The 21,849-nt window shown below is 38.0% G+C and overlaps 1 protein-coding gene across 2 annotated transcripts in view; it reads left to right on the top strand.

Annotated features, from left to right (window-relative positions):
* Positions 1–21,849, top strand: part of DIPK1A (divergent protein kinase domain 1A) — a 131,121-nt gene that overhangs the window by 81,341 nt on the left and 27,931 nt on the right. For both annotated transcript variants that reach the window (XM_066376776.1, XM_066376777.1), the window contains exon 2: positions 11,008–11,142. In XM_066376776.1, coding sequence (XP_066232873.1) covers positions 11,008–11,142 — 135 coding nt within the window. The remainder of the gene's footprint in view (positions 1–11,007; positions 11,143–21,849) is intronic.

Consider the following 21,849-nt stretch of genomic DNA (forward strand, 5'->3'; position numbering starts at 1 on the left):
GGACGCTCCCCAACCTGTTGTATGCAAAAAGTTGTTCTGCTCTAGGGTTCTTGGAAATCTATGGCAAGCACCAGCCAATGGAGTAGACTAGGTCATAGGAACAGTAGCTCCTTTTGGATCACATTTCCTGAACAGCCACAGTCCTTTCAGTGACACAAAGGCAGAATGTTGTTACATAGAGGTGGCCAACCTCCCCCACCCCTTCTCTAGCCACCCTGGTATTTGAACATACACATCTGCTTTTCTCATGTATCGGGAGGAGGTTAGGTTTCAGTATTTAAATGCTACTGTGTCTGGAAGTCACAAGAATGAATACAGGAAAAGAAAGCTTTAGAGCTCAACAGCCTCCTTCATTCACTTCACAAAGTATTAACTAAAATTCATTTCTATTTTAAAGTCCTCTTACAATGATCAAGTTTAATCTAAATTATAATCAGGCTTTGGATACTCCCAAGATTTAAAACTATGTTGAAAATTATGTTATATTAATATGTACAACCTTTTAAGTAACTATTCCAAATATATTTTGCTTAAAATATGCTTTAGAATCTGAAGTTTAAAGGGATCATGCTTTTTAATCTAAGTTTAGGTAAAAACATAGCTAAACTTTGCCTGGCCCATGGTGGTGCAATGGATAAAGCATCAACCTGGAATGCTAAGGTTGTTGATTCGAAACCCTGGGCTTGCCCAGTCAAGGCACATATGAGGAGCAACTACTATGAGTTGATGCTTCTTGCTCCCCCCACCCCCTTTCTCTTCCTTTGTCTCCTCTCTCTAAAATTAATAGATAGAATAAAAAAAAAACATAGCTAATCTTTATTTTTAGTAAGTGAATTGCTAGTGAATTTAATTGCCAACTAGTATTCCGTGTAAGATTTGAATGTGTCTTTTGTTTGTTTTAGTAAGTTTTAGATCCAGTATGGTGCCTTTGGCTAACTAAACAGAGAAAATGGACACCTGACTTGCCAGAATTCTGGGTGCCAGAATCTTAACTAAAATAATAAGATGATGTGAATCTTAGAAACATATCCATAACCACATCTCAATTAGCTCTTTAACTCGGGACTTTGTGTGCATAACTAAAAATTTGTTGAGAGTTACTGTACCCATGATATAGAATAAGAACTATATTCAGTCAACTGTATACATAAATATATACAACTACACATACTATTAAGGGATTTTAATTGTAATTTCCAGTTCCTCCCCACTAAGGAAGATGGAAGAACCCTTAATTAGAATGAACAAGGAAATTGTTTCTGTTCTGGCTGAGAGGACCTCCACATTGCTTTCTCCTCACCCCTGCACCCTGCTTTGCTGATCCTATCCTAGAGTGGTAGCTAGTCTCCAAAGAGGACTCCTCAGTGACCACGCCTTCTGGTACTCACACCCTATGCCCCCTTTCATTCAATCTGATTAGGCCCTATGTAACCCAAAGAGCATGTGGCAGAAATGATGCAGCTTCCACACTGGTCAGTAGGAAGTCTACAGTCAGGTAAGGAGCCTAACTACCCTGAGCACCATTCTCTGGACTGGAGAATATGGCTAGCCGCACAAAGATGTTCAGGCATTCCAGTTGAGGGGTTGCACACGTGAATGAAGAAGCCATCTGCAGTCCAGCCCAGTCAGTCCTTCACCACATGACTTCAGCCGTAGTCACAAATGCATGAAAAACTCAAGATTTAACTGACCAGATGAGTCCAATCAACCCTCAGAACCATGAAAGACATAAATTATTGTTGTAAGCCACTAAGTTTTGGGACAGTTTGTTATACAGCAATAGATCATTGAAACCCTTAGTTTTCTTAACCCTTGTCCTTCTGCACTGGGATGTTGAAGAACCCGACGGCTGAATTCTTTTCATTTGCTATTGCAAATGCTAATGTTCCTTTTATGTAGAGGGCTAGTAGAGGCCACTACTGCCTCCCATATGTTCTGTGAAATGCTGACTGTCTACTTATTCATTAAAGGCCTTCTGTGTACCTTCACTTTTAATCGTAGGTCGTCTCTGATCTGTTTTCTAGGCCTTGCAGCTCTCTTAAACATGTGTCTGGACTGTGTTCTCTAAAGCAGCAGCAAAGCAAGGGTTATAGACTCCAGCTTTTGGTGGGACAAGTCATTTCCTCATTGGCTAATAACTAAAGTTGCACACATACCTCCAAGGAATTCTATGACATTTCCCGTGTAATATCTTGAGATTTCTTCCTGGCATAACTGACTTAGGGCCAAAACTGTTTAATCATTCTAAGCCTCGTATCACATCAGCATATGGTTGAACTATATGTTCTTATTGTCTCTCCCAAACTAAGTCCATGATTTCCAGGAACAATGGATGAAATATATGAGACCCAGAGTATCTCTCATGAAGTCAGGCATAGATTGTGGCTCCACATTGTGGGGTTCTTTTTTATTATAACTTGAAAAGGAAACATATACATTTTGAAATTTATATATTGATTGTGTATAAAATGAAGTAAATTGCTTAATAAAAAAATCAGACAGTGGAATATTCCATAGCCAATAAAATGAACAAACTATGGCTATATGCAGCAGTATGGATAGATCTCACAATATAATGCTGAAAGATACTAGTCAATAGAATACATGGTATATGTTTCTGTTCTGTAAAGTTCAAGAGCAATGAACATCAAACATTTCAGATGAACCTGTTCAGTGATTAAACTACTATGACTACATAAATGATTGTCTTAGAAGTTTGGAGCACATTAAAATTAACCCTTTATTGGAAAGGGGAACATGGGGTCAGTGAAGGCACTAGAAAAATTTTATTTCTTAACCCAAAGGGTAGTTACATGGTTATTTGATTTCTAATTAAAATTTAACATATATTTTAAATAACTCTATATGAATGATATATTTTACAGTAAAAAAGCTTTTAGAAAGCAACCAGGAGACTTGATATACTTTAAAATAGATATGCTGAGCACCTATATACAAACTTCATGGTTTCTGATTAAAAAGTAGAACATATTCACTATAGACAATCTATGTGATCGATAAGAGAAGTAGAAATTATCCATAATCCCACCGTTCTTGACATTTTGAGATAAGCACCTCTGATATTTTAGTTTATTTCTTTGCAGTTTCTACAGTTGATAACTTTTTTTTTAAAGCAAAATTGGGAACATACCATGTATGTTGTTTTGAAAGCTGTTTTTTTCCACTTACTATATATATGTATATATCTTAAGCATTTTTGCATACTTTGACACTACACATTGAAATAGTAATGACTGTTGTAACTAGCCACAGGCTTAAGGATCACCTCATACAACCAATTCCCCAGCTGTTCTTGCATTCTTGATGCTGTCAATATTTAAGCATGAGAAATGTGAACTAGAATTCAGAGAAAATGTGAAAATTATCTGCTTCTTGTTGGAATTTTAATTCTAGAGTTTCAGTAAAATCAAAACAATATGCTCATGCAAATAAAACCTTTAAAATTTAGATCAGAACAACTAGGAAAATTCAACTGTTAGAGAGGTGAAAATGCTAAAACTCTGACCAGTAGACCATTAATGCCCTTTGACAAGGAATTCCTCTCTAAAGTTTCGTGATAAAAAAGCATTTTCATGTGCAAGACAATCTGGGGAGTGTGTACATTTTTATACTCTTTATTGTCATTATTTTTAACTTATAAAAATGAGGTTTTCCTTATTTGGAACATAATATTTTTTTCTATGTCTCTTTGATTATCATAAGTATCTTTTGATGTTCGTGAAAATTATCAAGATAGTTTAAATTTGGTACACTTAGAAATTCTTCCTAATGGTTTTCCAATAGCCTTCCAACTAGCTGTGAGGCACTCTTTAATGAAGATAGAATCCATTCCAAATAAAGTATATCTGCAAGTGTTTTGATGTACAGTAAATATTTACTCTATTAAGTGGTTTCTTCATATTTCTGGGGGTTTTTTACAGCTAATTTTCAAAATTATTGCTAGCCCTGACTGCATAGCTCAGTTGGTTAGTGTCATCCTGATACACCAGGTTGCAGGTTCTATCCCCAGTCAGGGCACATAGAAGGATTAGAAGAATCAACCAGTGAATGCATAAATAAGTAGAATAACAAATTGATGTTTCTCTCTCTCTTTCTCTCTCTCTTGCTCTCTTCCTCTCTTTCTAAAATCAATTTTAAAACTATTTTCTAAATATTCATTTTTACTCTAGTTTTTACAGGTAGATTACTTCTAAATATGCTGTGTAAATCAGCTAGCTACAATATTGTCAATATAACAATAAGGAAAAAATTTTTGGAGATCATTTCAGAGTAACTGGTGATGAAAAAATTTGAATAAAATGGACGAGCCCTAGCTGGCTGGCTCAGTGGTAGAGCGTCAGCCTGACGTGTGGATGTCCCAGGTTCAATTACCAGTCAGGGCACACAGGAGAAGCACCCATCTGCTTCTCCACCCCTCCCCCTCTGGCTTCTCTCTCTCTCTCTCTCTCTCTCTCTCTCTCTCTCTTCCCTTCCTGCAGCCATGGCTCAATTGGAGCAAGTTGGCCCCGGGCACTGAGGATGGCTCCATGGCCTTCACCTCAGGTGCTAAAAAATGGCTTTGGTTGCAATGAAGCGAGGGCCCCAGATGGATGGAGCATTGCCCCCTAGTGGGCTTGCTGGGTGGATCCTGGTTGGGGCGGTGTGCAGGAGTCTGTCTCTGCCTTCCCTCCTCTCACTAAATAAATAAATAAATAAATAAATAAATAAATAAAATTTTTAAAAAATTAAAATGGGCAAATATGTCTCTCAGCTTTCTCTATGAAATGATGAATGACAAAATGAGTATATTTGAGTTTAGCAAGCAATAATCTTATCTGTTGTGTCTCCTGAGTGTTTAAGTCGGGTCGGGAACCTATGGCTCGTGAGCCAGATGTGGCTCTTTTGATGGCTGCATCTGGCTTGCAGACAAATCTTTAGTAAAAAAAATAATAACGTTAAAAATATAAAACATTCTCATGTATTACAATCCATTCATTTCCTACCACTCATGTTCGTGGTTACAGGCGGCTGGAGCCAATCACAGCTGTCCTCTGGGACAACACCAAATTTTTATTGGATAATGTGTAACATACACAGGTCATTGTATGGCTCTCATGGAATTACATTTTAAAATAAGTGGTGTTCATGGCTCTCTCAGCCAAAAAGGTTCCTGACCCCTGGTTTAAGTCCACTAAATAGTATGTTAAGTAAACTACTTGTGGGTTTAAGTAAAGATATGATGCATATTTTAATTCCCTACTCAAAATTAATAACATCCATGTAGGGAGTATTTATGGGTAAAATAAATGGACTTTGTACTTTATATGTTTATGAAAGACATTAAATATGAAATAGATAATAGTCTTAAATGGCTAAATTTTGATGTGTTGTTTCTTTATGCCTATTTTTGAGACAATGTAAAATTATTTAACAAAATTAAAGGTTATCAGATTAGTTTGGAAATAAAAGTTATCACAATGTGATCAAATGATATAAAAAATGAAGTATTACTATTTCTTAGTAAAATTGGTAAGAAAGTTTGTTTTATAGTTATATCTTTTCTGTCCCCAGTGATTTTTCTTTCTTTATAAGGAAATATTGCTAGTCATGTACTCTAATTGTTAACTTCCAGACAGATGTTATATTTTTATAATTAGCAATAGTTTATGCTTTAAAGGCTAATTTAAAATGAAATGGTAGTGTTATATAAATTTGATTCTTTCAAACCCATAATTTTTGTTTTCATTTTACCATGTAACCATATACAAGGTTTTTTAACCTTAGCACTATTGACATTTGGGCCAGATAATTCCTTGTTGTTGTTGTTGCGGGGGGGGGGGGGGGTGCTTTTCTGTGCATTGTAGGATGTTTAGCAGAATCTCCGTACTGTACCTACAAGATTCCAGTTGCACTCCCCAGTTGTGAAACAAACATTATCTCTAGACATTACCAGGAGTTCCCTAAGAGACCAAAATTGACTCCCGTTGAAAATCACTGACATAGTATATTTACTAAAATTGTTATCATGCTTTTCAGGATCATAATTTGGAATAAAGCAGTGCACCATTAGTAGCTAGGCAAAAAATCAGAAAACTAGAAATACTATTTGGCAGTATTTTGGGTAGTTCAATAGTTCAACATAAATAAAAAAGTCAGAAACAATAACTAAATTTTTAATCAAAAACCAGATTGGCTAGGTAGTTGGTATAGAACAGACCACCAGAGACATTTACGGTAAGTGAGTGCCACACAGGTCAATAAAACTAGTTAATAGCTATATATGTCATTTATAGCTGTGTTTCTTCAATCATGATTTTAAATATGAAGTAGCAGGATCTGTAGATATTAGAGGACATATGAAGGTCCTTGTACTATTTTGTGTTACACCAAAATCACAGTAATTTTCCATGGCATGCTGGAGTAGAAATGTGTTTCACTCCTTTTGTTATTATGTCTACAACAGGTGATGCCCAGTGCCCTGCTGGGAATGTCATTAATTTCCTCTGCAAAATTTTTGGCATTCTGTATCATGATGAGCACTCAGCGGGCAAGCCAGTTCACAGAATGTTTTTCAGTTTAAACATATGCCAGAGATAATTTAACAATGTAGTTATTTGAGTTATATAGAAAAGCAGAATGATTTCAATTTATTAAATTTGATATGCAGGAGAGAGATATACAAAACTCTTAGCTTCCAACATCTATTAAGCTCACTATGTATTACAAAGCATTTTATGGTAGTTTTATTGAACATTTATACAAAAACCTAAGTAAAACTTATTGTTGGAGAATCTAAAGGGCAGTTAACATCACTGGACTTTTTGAGGTGGGTGTTCAGAAGAAGGAAAGCTTGGACTAAATCTTGAACACTGGGCTGGAACCTACTCACTAGTAGGGTCTGTGTTGTTTTCCTTTATTCAGGGACTTATTCCTTCTGTGGAGCAAGGCAGAGAGAGGGAAAAAGAAAAGTGTCAGGTCTTGCTTGATTCTTTAACTAAATGAATTGAAATTAATCTTGTTTTAAAATTCTGTCTCAACACCTGCCTGACCAGGTGGTGGCACAGTGGATAGAGTGTTGGACTGGGACACAGAGGACCTGGGGTTTCACAGAGGACCCAGGTTCGAAACTCTGAGGTTGCTGCTTGAGTGTGGGCTTATCCAGCTTGAGTGCAGGGTAGGTGGCTTGAGTGTGGGATCATAGACATGACCCCATGATTGCTGGCTTGAGCCCAAAGGTCGCTGACTTGAAGCCCAAGGTCTCTGGCTTGAGCCTATGGTTGCTAGCTTGGGCTTAAGGTTGCTGGCTTGAGCAAGGGGTCACTCCCTCTGCTGAAGCCCCCCCCAATCAAGGCATATATGAGAAAGCAATCAATGAATAAGTAAGGAGCCGCAACGAAGAATGGATGCTTCTCATCCCTCTCCCTTTCTGTCTGTCCCTATCTGTCCTCTCTCTGTCTCTGTCACAAAACCACCCCCAAAAAACCTCTATCTCAAAAAAATCATGTAAAATATTAACTTATTAACTTAATATAACATTGGACTTCTGAAAGTAAAATTATACCATGCCATGGTCCCTCAGCTTACACTTTAAACTATTTTAAGGGTGCTTGTAAGATAGATTTATTATGCATTTGTTACTCACTCAAATGTGCCCAAAGTGCCTAAGGCAGTAACTGGCACATAGTAGACTATAGTTGCTAAAAAAAAATGTGTGGGAGGGGGTGTCATGGTGTGGCAGTCTGTCTTATCATACAGTATAAAGATTTTTTAAATCAGCAGAGAAAAGCATACAAAAGAAGGCATGTCCCCATCACCCAGCTTGAACAATTATCAACTCACGGTCAGTCTTGTTTCAGCCATACTCCATTCCAGATATATCAATTCTTTGATAAATATTTCAAAATACATCTGTAAAAGGTTAGGGCTCTTTAAACATTATCCCAGACTCTTATCATGCCTAAAATATTAAAATAATTTTTAAATATCATCAGCCATCTTGTCCATCTTCAAATTTTCATTATCTCATAAATATCATTTGCTCTCACGTATTTCCATTCAAATCAGGATTCAGAAAAGATCCACATATTGTGACTATTTTATGTATTTATTCAATGTTTTTTAATTTTTAGTTTTTCCCAACCTGTCTTTAGTTTCCCCTTGTAATTTATTTCTTGAAGAATCTGGGTTGTATGCTGCAGCGTTTCCCACAGCCTGGAGTTTGCTGATTGTATCCTAACAGTGTCGCTTACGTTCCTCTGTCTCCTGGATTTCCTGTAAACTGGTAGTTGGAGCAAAAGGCTTGATCAGATTCAGATTCAGTTTTCTTCTTGGCAGGTTCAGAAAAGAAGGTGGTGCCTAAATTATAATGACAACATTATTGGCTTTTTGCTTAGTGCTTTGCATATTGATTTAGCTAACATTTGAATATTTTTCTATGTGCCTAGGAATGTACTTATGTTTTATAGGTAGCATGCCATTTAATCCTATTTAAGCCTCATAATACTACTATTACACAGCTATTTCTATCTGATGGCCATACCTCTTATTAGGTAATCTTAAATGTCTTTCAAACAAACCCCTTGGTATATACCCCATTGTCATTTATGTGACGTAATTTGGAATTGTCTGAACTTTCTTTTTATTGGATGCATTTAGACTACACAAAAATACCTTGCATTAAAGGTATTTGTAATATTTTAATAAAATTTAAAAGCTTAATAAAATAATAAAGCTTATAGACCTATTATTTAACTGTGAATTTGTTGTACTTATGCTTTTTGGTAATGGGATTCACCATCTGCTAACCTCACAAAGACCGATATCTAAACCATAAATAGGGCCAACAGAATTCAGTACTTCCTGAGTCTCTTTCCCTTTGCACTCATTGTCTTGTGCAGGTGCACTTTTATGTCTCTTTCATCTCTTTCTGCTTTCATTGTATGCTCACAGTACTCACAGTATCCTACTGTTGCCCAGTGTGAGAAACTGGCTTGTGATTGTAAAAGTAAATCTAGCTTGTAGCTTTGTGCAGTGGTAGTATCGTGGCCAATGGGTTTATCTGAGGCAGGACTATTGCTGATTAAAAGCAAAAATAGCTTCTTGTTTGTTTACATATCTTTAATTTCTTATGCTCAGTTCTCTCCATAGTCCTAAATTCTACTGTTTATAAAACCAGACCGTTGGAGCTCTAGACTCAAAAGATAAACATCAAACTATCTAGACTAAGTGACACTTTTGAATATTAAACTGTTTGATATGTGGTTTGTTGACTCCCAAGAAGAAATATACCTGCCAAAAAGCTCTCCTTGTGGTTAACAGCGCCTAAATTTATAATTGGAGTCTAGCAGCCATTGTTTATAGAGAGAGGCCTCTCACGCACACTGCACATTACAGAAAGCCTCAGACTGAGCTGCAAGACTCTTGCACTGAGTTTCTGCTGCCTAAGCTATATCTTATAAAGGAGTTCTGGAATCGTTTTTTTGACCAATGGGCTGAGACAGCCCCATCCAATTGGTACCCTCATTTGCATCTTTATTGACCAATCGGAGCAGCTCCATAACAACCAGTCAGGATCTGAGACTCTAAGCAGTCACAACAGTGCTCTTTTGAACCAATCAAGCTATAAATTTGCAATTCTCATTTGCATAAAAATGGACTAACCCAGGACTACGACAAGCATATTCTCTGTATAAGCCAGTACTTTCAAATTCAACTGGTTGCTATGTTTCCCTGGTTTGCAAACTATTCACTTAAATAAAGTTTCTCCTTTTCCTGCACCCCAGATGGGGACACCAGTTGGCATTAGATTGGTAGCAGCCATCGTTTGTTGATAGGTTGATGGAGAAAAGATTCCTACTGGTCCAAGTTGCAATTAGATACCAGAGCACTGGGAACAAAACAATGCAAAGAGGTTCCTATTGTGCAGCTTTACAAGACGACATGCAAGGAGCAATGTATTCTTCATATATCTTAACCTTTCTTCTCTAGTCATTTCTCCTTTAATAATTGTAACATTCTCAACTTTCCAGAATATCCATTAGGTGAAGCATTTGGTTGGATGAATAGAAAGAACATAAGGCCTTCGTGACTACAGTAGGGAACTAGGAGTTTAATTTCTTATTTTGGCTGTACCTCACTGTGAGGCATTGGACAACTAGCCAATTCTTTGGTCTTATTTTTTTAAAACACAATTTTTTTTTATTCATGAGAGGAAAGGAGGCAGAGAGACAGACTCCTGCATGCACCCCAACCAGGATCCACCCAGCAAGCCCACTTAGGGGCAATGCTCTGTGCATCTGGGCATTGCTCCATTGCTTAGCAACTGAACTCTTCTTAGCATCTGAGGCAGAGGCTATAGAGCCCTCCTCAGTACCAGGGGCCAACTCACTTCAATCAAGCCATGGCTGCAGGAGGAGAAGAAAGAGAATGGGGGAGAGAGAGAGAGAGAGAGAGAGAGAGAAGCGAGAGGGGGAGGGGAGAAGCAGATGGTTGCTTTTCCTGTGTGCTCTGACTGGGAATCGAACCTGGGACATCCACACACTGGGCTGATGCTCTACCACTAAGCCAATTGGTCTGGGCCAAAACACAATTATTTTTATCATAATTATTCATAAATAACTTGAAGATTCTTATCTGAAAAGTCTTCTGTGAGTTTGTAGTAAATAGGAATTTTGTCTCTGTTTACCTGATCTTACAGGGTGCCCAGGGTAGGATGGTACACGTGCTTGTGCTTAATAAGTAGCTTTCAATGCTGGTGGTATTTGAAAGGTTATACATTTTAAAGGGTATTTTGTTCCCTTCTTCCTTGGCAGGACCAAGGAGCTTCCTTTTCTAAGACCAGTACTGTTTGAGCTCAGTGAAAGTACACTTTGTTCTAGGAGAATTGCCATATGAAAGCCTAGAATATATATTGAGTTCTTCCAAGAAGGGGGAGAAAATGATGTTCTAGGGTAGTGAATGCTGACTTGGTGCTGAATGAATGATCGTTATGTGCTCTTTTACTCACAGGCTCGCTTCTCATATGTGCGGATGAAATATCTTTTCTTTTCCTGGTTGGTGGTTTTTGTTGGAAGCTGGATTATATATGTGCAATACTCCACCTATACAGAACTGTGCAGAGGAAAGGACTGTAAGAAAATAATAGTAAGTATTTTTTATTTTCTGGGTATATGGAAAAACCTAGATTGATATGTTATATTAATAAATTATTATATTTACTACTTATATATTTAGTAGTATTTTCAAAAAGTAAAAGGTAATTTGGCCTTAGAATTGTGCTGAACTTCTTAGCATTTTGATATGACCAAGTTAGTAGGACTATTCCCATTCATAAGTCTAAATATATAATACAGACTAGTGTGAGAGCATCCTCATTACAAAGAGGGATTTTTGTTTTTCAAATATACTTTAAGTTTACTCTATCAGATAGGTTTTTTTAATGTTTCAAGTGTAGTGTTATGTACAGGCAAACTTTCCAGAACACATCTTTTGAGTAAATGGAAGCACTCTTGAATACTAGAAATGTATTTAAAAAGCATGTAAGTTAATGTATTATTTCAGTTCTATCCTAATGTTTGGCTATATCACAGGAAGATCTCTCTGTTGGTCTGAGATTTCTAATAGTAATTATTGGTTCCATAGCACTTATATTTTAAATGTTTGAAGATAAGTGAATTTAACTTTTTATTTTTTGCTGTAAATGATATTCTGATGTAAATAACATTAAAACATTTCATCTGAGAATTATATTTTTGATAATAAATACTGTTGGGATTCCAATTATTATAACTTATTAAAGAGTCTGTAATTATTAAGTGGTTCCTCTTAACCCAGGCCTTTGATGCCAGGTGTGTGCATAGAGCAGGGAACAAGACATCCCAACCTTATCATCTTATAGGAGGGAAGAAAATAAATAATTACAGTAAGGTAAGATAAATACTACAAGAACAAGTGTTATCCCCCCAAGAGCATTTGACAAATAAAGAAATGTGACTCAGAGAAGAATTTTCCTGTGATGGTGGAGCCAGAATTTGATCCTAGTTTTGTCTCTAAATAAAGCTCATACTCTCTGCTACCTTCAGTCAGAAGAGACTGATGAAGTTCAAGTTTAATAAAGTTTTCAAAAACCCTATAAGACTTACCTTCAATGAAGAAGAAAAAAGCAGAAATTGTATTATCAACTATAATAACATATAAATAACAAAAACTATTTGAAATGTTTATTTCCCTTCTTCTGGGCCACCTTTCTCAAAGTAGGTGCCTGGGGGCACATTAAAAGGGGGAACATGGATAAGAGATTTCCAAGGTTAGCTATATTTGAAAACCAAGGGTTAAATAAAGGTAAAAACAGACTTTACTGAGGACATCTCCAGATCTTTAATATATGTACTAGTGTGTACTGCATCTCCAGAGAAAGCAAATATACTTGATTAGGAAAAATTTCATCCCCACTACAGCCCTCCCAGGAAGACCTGTTAACACCATCTGGTGGTGGTAGAACTATTGTTCTAAGAAATTAAGCCAAAATGAAATAGACATGTTTTTATCTTACATTAATACAATAACCTTCAAAATGTAAGGCATGTATTGATACATATTCCATTATGAGTGAATATAGTTGAAGTAACTCATTATTTTCCTTTAATTGATAATAGAAGGAGAATATAATTCTTGAATAATTTAATGCTTATCTTAGTAAAAGTTGAAAATGATGAAAAGGTTTTCTAAGCCTGAAATAAATCTTTTCTGTAAGGCTGGCTTTAAAAAAAAATAAGCCTATCTGCATTTGGAAATTATGTTGTTAAGACTTACCAAAACTTGTAGTACTAAGATCAGTAGTACTAAGTACTAATATTGCATTGGAATTGTTTGATTAGAACTAAAAAGCAAGCAGAAAAAAAATTTTAAGTATAAATTAAAGCTTTAAAAAACTACGTATAAGTGTCCCTGGCTTGTTAGCTCAGTTGTTTAAAGTACTATCCCCTGAAACACCAAGGTTGCAGGTTCAATCCCCGGCACATACGGGAAGTGACAAATGATTGTACAACTAAGTGGAACAACAAATGAATGCCTCTCCCTCTCTCTTCCTCTACCTCTCTAAAATCAATCAATTTTTAAAAATTAAAAAAAAAAAAAAAAAACTACATACAAGTGGATCCATGCAGTTTAAATTCATGTGGTTCAACGGTCAACCATAGTTTCCACCTTTTGGCTATTATAAATAATGCTGCTATGGCCTGACTGGTGGTGGCGCAATGGAGAGAGCATCGACCTGGGATATTGAGGTCCTAGATTCGAAACCCCAAGTTTGCCGGCTTGAGCACAGCCTTGCCAGCTTGAGTGCCAGGTCTCCGATTTGAACATGGGATCACTGACGGATCCCATGGTTGCTGGCTAGAGCCCAAGGTCATGGCTTGAGCAAGAGGTCACTGGCTTGGCTGAAGCCCCCTCCTCCTGCCTGTCAAGGTGCATATGAGAAGCAATTAATGAACAACTGAATTGCCTCAACTACCAGTTGATGCTTCTCATCTCTCTCCCTTCCTGTCTGTCTCTCTCTCACTAAAAAAATAAAGAAAGAGGCCCTGGCTGGTTGGCTCAGTGGTAGAGCGTCGGCCTGGCGTGCAGAAGTCCCGGGTTCGATTCCCGGCCAGGGCACACAGGAGAAGCGCGCATCTGCTTCTCCACCCCTCCCCCTCTCCTTCCTCTCTGTCTCTCTCTTCCCCTCCCGCAGCTGAGGCTCCATTGGAGCAAAGATGACCCGGGCGCTGGGGATGGCTCCTTGGCCTCTGCCCCAGGCGCTAGAGTGGCTCTGGTCACAACAGAGCGACGCCCCGGAGGGGCAGAGCATCGCCCCCTGGTGGGCAGAGCGTCGCCCCCTGGTGGGCGTGCCGGGTGGATCCCGGTCGGGCGCATGTGGGAGTCTGTCTGACTGTCTCTCCCTGTTTCCAGCTTCAGAAAAAAAGAAAGAAAGAAAGAAAGAGAGAGAGAGAGAGAGAGAGAGAGAGAGAGAGAGAGAGAGAGAAAGAAAGAAAGAAAGAAAGAAAGAAAGAAAGAAAGAAAGAAAGAAAGAAAGAAAGAAAGAAAGAAAAATGCTGCTATGAACATTGTTGTGCAAGTATCTGTTTGAGCCCTGCTTTCCATTCTTTTGGTTATATACCTAGAAGTGGGATTGCTGAGTCATATGGTAATTCTATATTTAACTTTTTGAGGAACTGCCATATTGTCTTCCTGATTCTCTTAAATACATTTCAATTCTCTATTGATATTATCTATTGTTTTACTTATTTTTTCTACCCTTTTTCTTGTTTACTTGATTATGAACATAGTTCTCTTACAATCCTTTTTGGATGACTGCAGTATCTGGGTTACCTGTGGATCTTGTCCATTTTTCTCTCTTGTTTTCGGTCCTGTCATTTAGAGTTTCCCTTCCCTCTAGTAAACAGTGATGGTGGTGGCTGATCATCGTGACCCAGACATGGACTGGAGGCTAGGTTCATCTCTAGTAAAGCTCAAACTATTTTTGGCTCATCTCCATTCCAAGAGCATCGCCCTCCAGGGGTTTTAACTGAGAGCCTGAGAATTTCCTGGGGCTTCTCCCTCTGGCAGGTTCCTGACTCTAGTCTGTATCTTGTGAGATTGCCAAAACGTCTGCTCTGCTTTTCAAAGGCTTTCCAATGAGATTTTTAGCCTCCCATTCTGTAAAGCCTCAGAATTTGGCAAGTATCCCAACAGGATAACTGGCTGTATGCTTGGGGTTCCCTTAGTTTCCTGTAAAAGCTCGCTGGTTTCTTAACCCTAGCAGCAGCTCTCTGCTAGTATATAATGCAGGTTCTCAGACCTCTGCTCAGGCTCACATCAGCAAAATTTACCAGGGAAAAGAGGCTATGAGTCAGCTCACCTCTCCAAGGTTCTTCACCTTTATCTCCCAGGTTCAGCCCTTCAGGGTCTCAGGTCAAAGCATGGTGTACTAAGACCTGCCTTGATAGGGACTGAACAAGATTGTTATTTCCAAAAGACTGTATTTCAGGTCATATATATGAGGGCAATTGCAGCCAGAAAATCTAGGGTTATTATCCTCTCCCAGATATTGACTTAGTAATATCTTGTTAGTGCTTTGAAGCTTTAATATATACTTTGAAATAGTTTTTTCTGCTTGCCTCTTAGTTGCAATCAAACAATTCCTATGCAATATTAGTACTGTCTTATACTAATGAACTTAGTACTACTAGTTTTGGTGGTAAGTTTTAAGAACATTTCCCAAATTCAGAGGAACTACTTTTTTTTTTAAAGCTAACCTTAAGGAAAATATACACTTTAGGCTCAGAAAGTTTTTCATCATTTTCAAGGTTTAGTAAAATAAGCATTAACTTATGCTAGAATTATATTCTGCTTCCATTTCTTATCAATTTGTGTGTGTGTGACAGAGACAGAAAGAGAGAGAGAGGGACAGACGAAGGGAGAAAGATGAGAAGCATCAATTCTTTGTTGCGGCTTCTTAGTCTCCTTAGTTGTTTATTGATTGCTTTCTCATATGTGCCTTGAGTGGGGGGCTACAGCAGAGCAAGTGACTCCTTGCTCAAGACAGTGACCTTGGGTTCAAACCAGTGATCTTGGGCTTCAAGCCAGCGACCTTTGGGCTCAAGCCAGCAACCACGGGGTCATATCTATGATCCCATGCTCTAGCTGATGAGCCCATGCTCAAGCCAGTGACCTTGGGTTTTCGAACCTGGGTCCTCTGCATCCCAGTTCGACGCTCTATCCACTATGCCACCACCTGGTCAGGCTCAATTTCTTATCAGTTAAAATGAAATTAAAGTCACCAGGGCAGTAGTGGGATTCAAATAATTTAACAACCAGTTTTCTGCCCTAATGACTGTTTTAAGTATAAAAAAATATATACCAAAAGTAGTTTATTATTTCATGCATTTAAATACTTATATAAGAATGATAAAAGAGGTACACAAAACTAAATTGTTATAATAAAGAGTTTTAAAATGTTAATTTAAAAATATTAAGCTTAACAAATAATAGATGAGAACTTCCCAAGCCTGTGGAAAGAACTAAAGCCTCAAATTCAAGAAGCAAACAGAACTCCGAGTTTTCTTAACCCCAACAAACCTACTCCAAGGCACATCATAATGAAATTGGCACAAACCAACGGCAAAGAAAAAATTCTCAAGGCAGCCAGGGAAAAGAAGAATACAACATATAAAGGAAGGCCCATTAGATTATCATCCGATTTCTCAACAGAAACTCTACAAGCTAGAAGAGAGTGGACCCCAAAATTTAAAGTCCTGAAAGAGAGGAACTTTCAGCCACGAATACTATACCCATCAAAGCTGTCCTTCAAATATGAAGGAGAAATAAAAACATTCACAGATATAGAAAAGATGAGGGAATTTATCATCAGAAAAACCCCACTCCAGGAATTACTAAAGGGGGTTCTCCAATCAGATACAAAGAACAAAAAAAAAACAAAGCCACAAGTAAAAGCTCCAAGAAGAACACAATAAAACCAAATTTAAACTGTGACAACAACAAAAAGAAAGGGGGAGGAGAGGATGGAGATTAACAGTAGCAAAGGACGATGGAGTACAAAAGTACTCAAAAAATAGTGCACTACAATGAACAGGGTAGGAACCCTTTTCATTACTTAAAGGTAACCACCATTGAAAAAACCACCACAGAAGCACATGATTTAAAAAAGATAGCAACAGAGGAAAGATGTATGGAATACAACCAAATAAAAACAAAAGATAGAAAGATGAAAGAGAAGGATCAAACAAGACACAAAACTAACAGAAAGCAATATATAAAATGGCAATAGGGAACTCACAAGTGTCAATAATTACACTAAATGTAAACGGATTAAACTCACCAATAAAAAGGCACAGAGTAGCAGAATGGATTAAAAAAGAAAATTCAACTGTATGCTGCCTACAAGAAACTCATTTAAGTAACAAGGATAAAAACAAATTCAAAGTGAAAGGCTGGAAAACAATACTCCAAGCAAATAACATCCAAAAAAAAGCAGGCATAGCAATACTCATATCTGATAATGCTGACTACAAGACAGCAAAAGTACTCAGAGACAAAAATGGCCATTTCATAATGGCTAAGGGGACACTGAATCAAGAAGACATAACAATTCTTAATATATATATGCACCAAACCAAGGAGCACCAAAATATATAAGACAGCTACTTATTGACCTTAAAACAAAAACTGACAAAAATACAGTCATACTTGGAGTCCTCAATACACCGCTGACGGCTCTAGATCGGTCATCCAAACAGAGAATCAACAAAGATATATTGGCCTTAAACAAAACATTAGAGCACCTGGATATGATAGACATCTACAGGACATTTCATCCCAAAGTGACTGAGTATACACTTTTCTCCAGTGTACATGGATCATTCTCAAGAATTGACCATATGTTGGGCCACAAAAACAACATCAGCAAATTCAGAAAAATGGAAGTTGTACCAAGCATATTTTCTGATCAGAAAGCCTTGAAACTAGAATTCAACTGCAAAAAAGAGGAAAAAAATCCCACAAAAATGTGGAAACTAAACAACATACTTTTAAAAAATGAATGGGTCAAAGAAGAAATAAGTGCAGAGATCAAAAGATATATACAGAAATGAAAATGACAATACGGCATCTCAGAATCTATGGGATGCAGCAAAACCAGTGATAAGAGGGAAGTTCATATCACTTCAGGCATACATGAACAAACAAGAGAGAGCCCAAGTGAACCACTTAACTTCACACCTTAAGGAACTAGAAAAAGAAGAACAAAGACAACCCAAAACCAGCCGAAGAAAGGAGATAATAAAAATCAGAGCAGAAATAAATGAAATAGAGAACAGAAAAACTATAGAAAAAATTAATAGAACAAGGAGCTGGTTCTTTGAAAAGATCAACAAAATTGACAAACCCTTGGCAAGACTTACCAAGGAAAAAAGAGAAAGAACTCATATAAACAAAATCCAAAATGAAAGAGGAGAAATCACCACGGACACCGTAGATATACAAAGAATTATTGTAGAATACTATGAAAAACTTTATGCCACTAAATTCAACAACCTAGAAGAAATGGATAAATTCTTAGAACAATACAACCTTCCTAGACTGAGTCAAGAAGAAGCAGAAAGCCTAAACAGACCTATTAGTAGAGAAGAAATAGAAAAAAACATTAAAAACCTCCCCAAAAATAAAAGTCCAGGCCCAGACAGCTATACCAGCGAATTTTATCAAACATTCAAAGAAGACTTGGTTCCTATTCTACTGACAGTCTTCCAAAAAATTGAAGAAGGCCCTGGCCAGTTGGCTCAGCGGTAGAGCGTCGGCCTGGCGTGCGGGGGACCCGGGTTCGATTCCCGGCTAGGGCACATAAGAGAAACGCCCATTTGCTTCTCCATCCCCCCCCCTTCCTCTCTGTCTCTCTCTTCCCCTCCCGCAGCCAAGGCTCCATTGGAGCAAAGATGGCCCAGGCGCTGGGGATGGCTCCTTGGCCTCTGCCCCAGGCGCTAGAGTGGCTCTGGTCACAGCAGAGCGACGGCCAGGAGGGGCAGAGCATCGCCCCCTGGTGGGCAGAGTGTCGCCCCTGGTGGGCGTGCCGGGTGGATCCCGGTCGGGCACATGCGGGAGTCTGTCTGACTGTCTCTCCCCGTTTCCAGCTTCAGAGAAATAAAATAAAAAAATAAAATAAAATAAAATAAAATTGAAGAAGAAGCAATACTACCAAACACATTTTATGAGGCCAACATAACCCTCATACCAAAACCAGGCAAGGATGTTACAAAAAAAGAAAACTACAGACCAATATCTCTAATGAATACAGATGCTAAAATACTAAACAAAATACTAGCAAATCGAATACAACAACATATTAAAAAAATAATACATCATGATCAAGTGGGATTCATCCCAGAATCTCAAGGATGGTTCAACATACGTAAAACGGTTAACGTAATACACCATATCAACAAAACAAAGAACAAAAACCACATGATCTTATCAATAGACACAGAAAAGGCTTTCGATAAAATACAACACAATTTTATGTTTAAGACTCTCAACAAAATGGGTATAGAAGGAAAATATCTCAACATGATAAAGGCCATATATGATAAACCATCAGCTAACATCATTAAATGGCACTAAACTGAAGGCTTTCCCCCTTAAATCAGGAACAAGACAGGGTTGTCCACTCTCTCCACTCTTATTTAATGTGCTACTAGAGGTTCTAGCCAGAGCAATCAGACAAGACAAAGAAATAAAAGGCATCCATATCGGAAAAGAAGTAAAGGTATCACTTTTTGCAGATGATATGATCCTATACATCGAAAACCCCAAAGAATCCACAAAAAGACTACTAGAAACAATAAGCCAATACAGTAAGGTCGCAGGATACAAAATTAACATACAGAAGTCAATAGCCTTTCTATGTGCCAACAATGAAACATTTGAGAACGAACTCAAAAGAATAATCCCCTTCACGATTGCAACAAAAAAAAATAAAATACCTAGGAATAAACATAACAAAGAATGTAAAGGACTTATATAATGAAAACTATAAACCATTGTTAAGGGAAATCGAAAAAGATATAATGAGATGGAAGAACATTTCTTGTTCTTGGTTAGGAAGAATAAATATAATCAAGATGGCCATATTACCCAAAGCAATATACAAATTTAATGCAATTCCCATCAAAATTCCAATGACATTTTTTAAAGAAATGGAGCAAAAAATCATCAGGTTTATATGGAACTATAAAAAACCCCGAATAGCCAAAGCAATCCTAAAGAAAAAGAATGAAGCTGGGGGCATTACAATACCTGACTTCAAACTCTATTATAGGGCCACGACAATCAAAACAGCATGGTATTGGCAGAAAAATAGACACTCAGACCAATGGAACAGAATAGAAAACACAGAAATAAAACCACATATATATAGTCAAATAATTTTTTTTCTTTTTTCTTTTTTTTTTTTTTTTAAGCTGGAAACAGGGAGAGACAGACAGACTCCCGCATGCGCCCGACCGGGATCCACCCGGCACGCCCACCAGGGGGCGATGCTCTGCCACTCCGGGGCGTCGCTCTGCCGCAACCAGAGCCACTCTAGCACCTGGGGCAGAGGCCAAGGAGCCATCCCCAGCGCCTGGGCCATCTTTGCTCCAATGGAGCCTTGGCTGCGGAAGGGGAAGAGAGAGAGAGGAAGGAGGGGGGGAGGGGTGGAGAAGCAAATGGGCGCTTCTCCTATGTGCCCTAGCCGGGAATCGAACCCGGGTCCCCCGCACGCCAGGCCGACGCTCTACCGCTGAGCCAACCGGCCAGGGCTAAATAATTTTTGATAAAGGGGCCAACAACACACAATGGAGAAAAGAAAGCCTCTTCAATAAATGGTGCTGGGAAACATGCAAAAGAATGAAACTGGACTACAGTTTATCCTCCTGTACTAAAATTAACTCAAAATGGATCAAAGATCTAAACATAAGACCTGAAACAATTAAGTACATAGAAGAAGACATAGGTACTAAACTCATGGACCTGGGTTTTAAAGAGCATTTTATGAATTTGACTCCACAGGCAAGAGAAGTGAAGGCAAAAATTAATGAATGAGACTACATCAGACTAAGAAGATTTTGCTCAGCAAGAGAAACTGATAACAAAATAAACAGCCAACTAAATGGGAAATGATATTTTCAAACAGCAGCTCAGATAAGGGCCTAATATCCAAAATATACAAAGAACTCATAAAACTCAACAACAAACAAACAAACAATCCAATAAAAAAATGGGAAGAGGACATGAACAGACACTTCTCCCAGGAAGAAATACAAATGGCCAACAGATATATGAAAAGATGCTCATCTTCTTTAGTTATTAGAGAAATGCAAATCAAAACTGCAATGAGATACCACCTCACACCTGTTAGATTAGCTATTATTAACAAGACAGGTAATAGCAAATGTTGGAGAGGCTGTGGAGAAAAAGTAACTCTCATACACTGTTGGTGGGAATGTAAAGTAGTACAACCATTATGGAAGAAAGTATGGTGGTTCCTCAAAAAACTGAAAATAGAACTACCTTATGACCCAGCAATCCCTCTACTGGGTATATACCCCAAAAACTTAGAAACATTGATACGCAAAGACACATGCAGCCCCATGTTCATTGCAGCATTGTTCACAGTGGCCAGGACATGGAAACAACCAAAAAGTCCATCAATAGATGACTGGATAAAGAAGATGTGGCACATATACACTATGGAATACTACTCAGCCATAAGAAATGATGACATCGGATCATTTACAGCAAAATGGTGGGATCTTGATAACATTATACGAAGTGAAATAAGTAAATCAGAAAAAAACAGGAACTGCATTATTCCATACGTAGGTGGGACATAAAAGTGAGACTAAGAGACATTGATAAGAGTGTGGTGGTTACCGGGGGAGGGGGGAGAGGGAAAGGGAAAGGGGGAGGGGGAAGGGCACAAAGAAAACTAGATAGAAGGTGACAGAGGACAATCTGACTTTGGGTGATGGGTTTGCAACATAATTGAACGACAATATAACCTGGACATGTTATCTTTGAATATATGTATCCTGATTTATTGATGTCACCCCATTAAAAAAATAAAATTATAATAAAAAAAAAATTTAGAAATACAGAAAAAAAAAATATTAAGCCTGACCAGGCAGTGGCGCAGTGGATAGAGCATCAGACTGGGATGTGGAAGACCCAGGTTTGAGACCCCGAGGTCACCAGCTTGAGCGCGGGCTCATCTGGTTTGAGCAAGGCTCACCAGCTTGAGCCCAAGGTCGCTGGCTCGAA

This window comes from Saccopteryx leptura, chromosome 3 (genome assembly GCF_036850995.1).
Source record: "Saccopteryx leptura isolate mSacLep1 chromosome 3, mSacLep1_pri_phased_curated, whole genome shotgun sequence".
In the NCBI taxonomy this organism is placed as follows: Eukaryota; Metazoa; Chordata; class Mammalia; order Chiroptera; family Emballonuridae; genus Saccopteryx; species Saccopteryx leptura.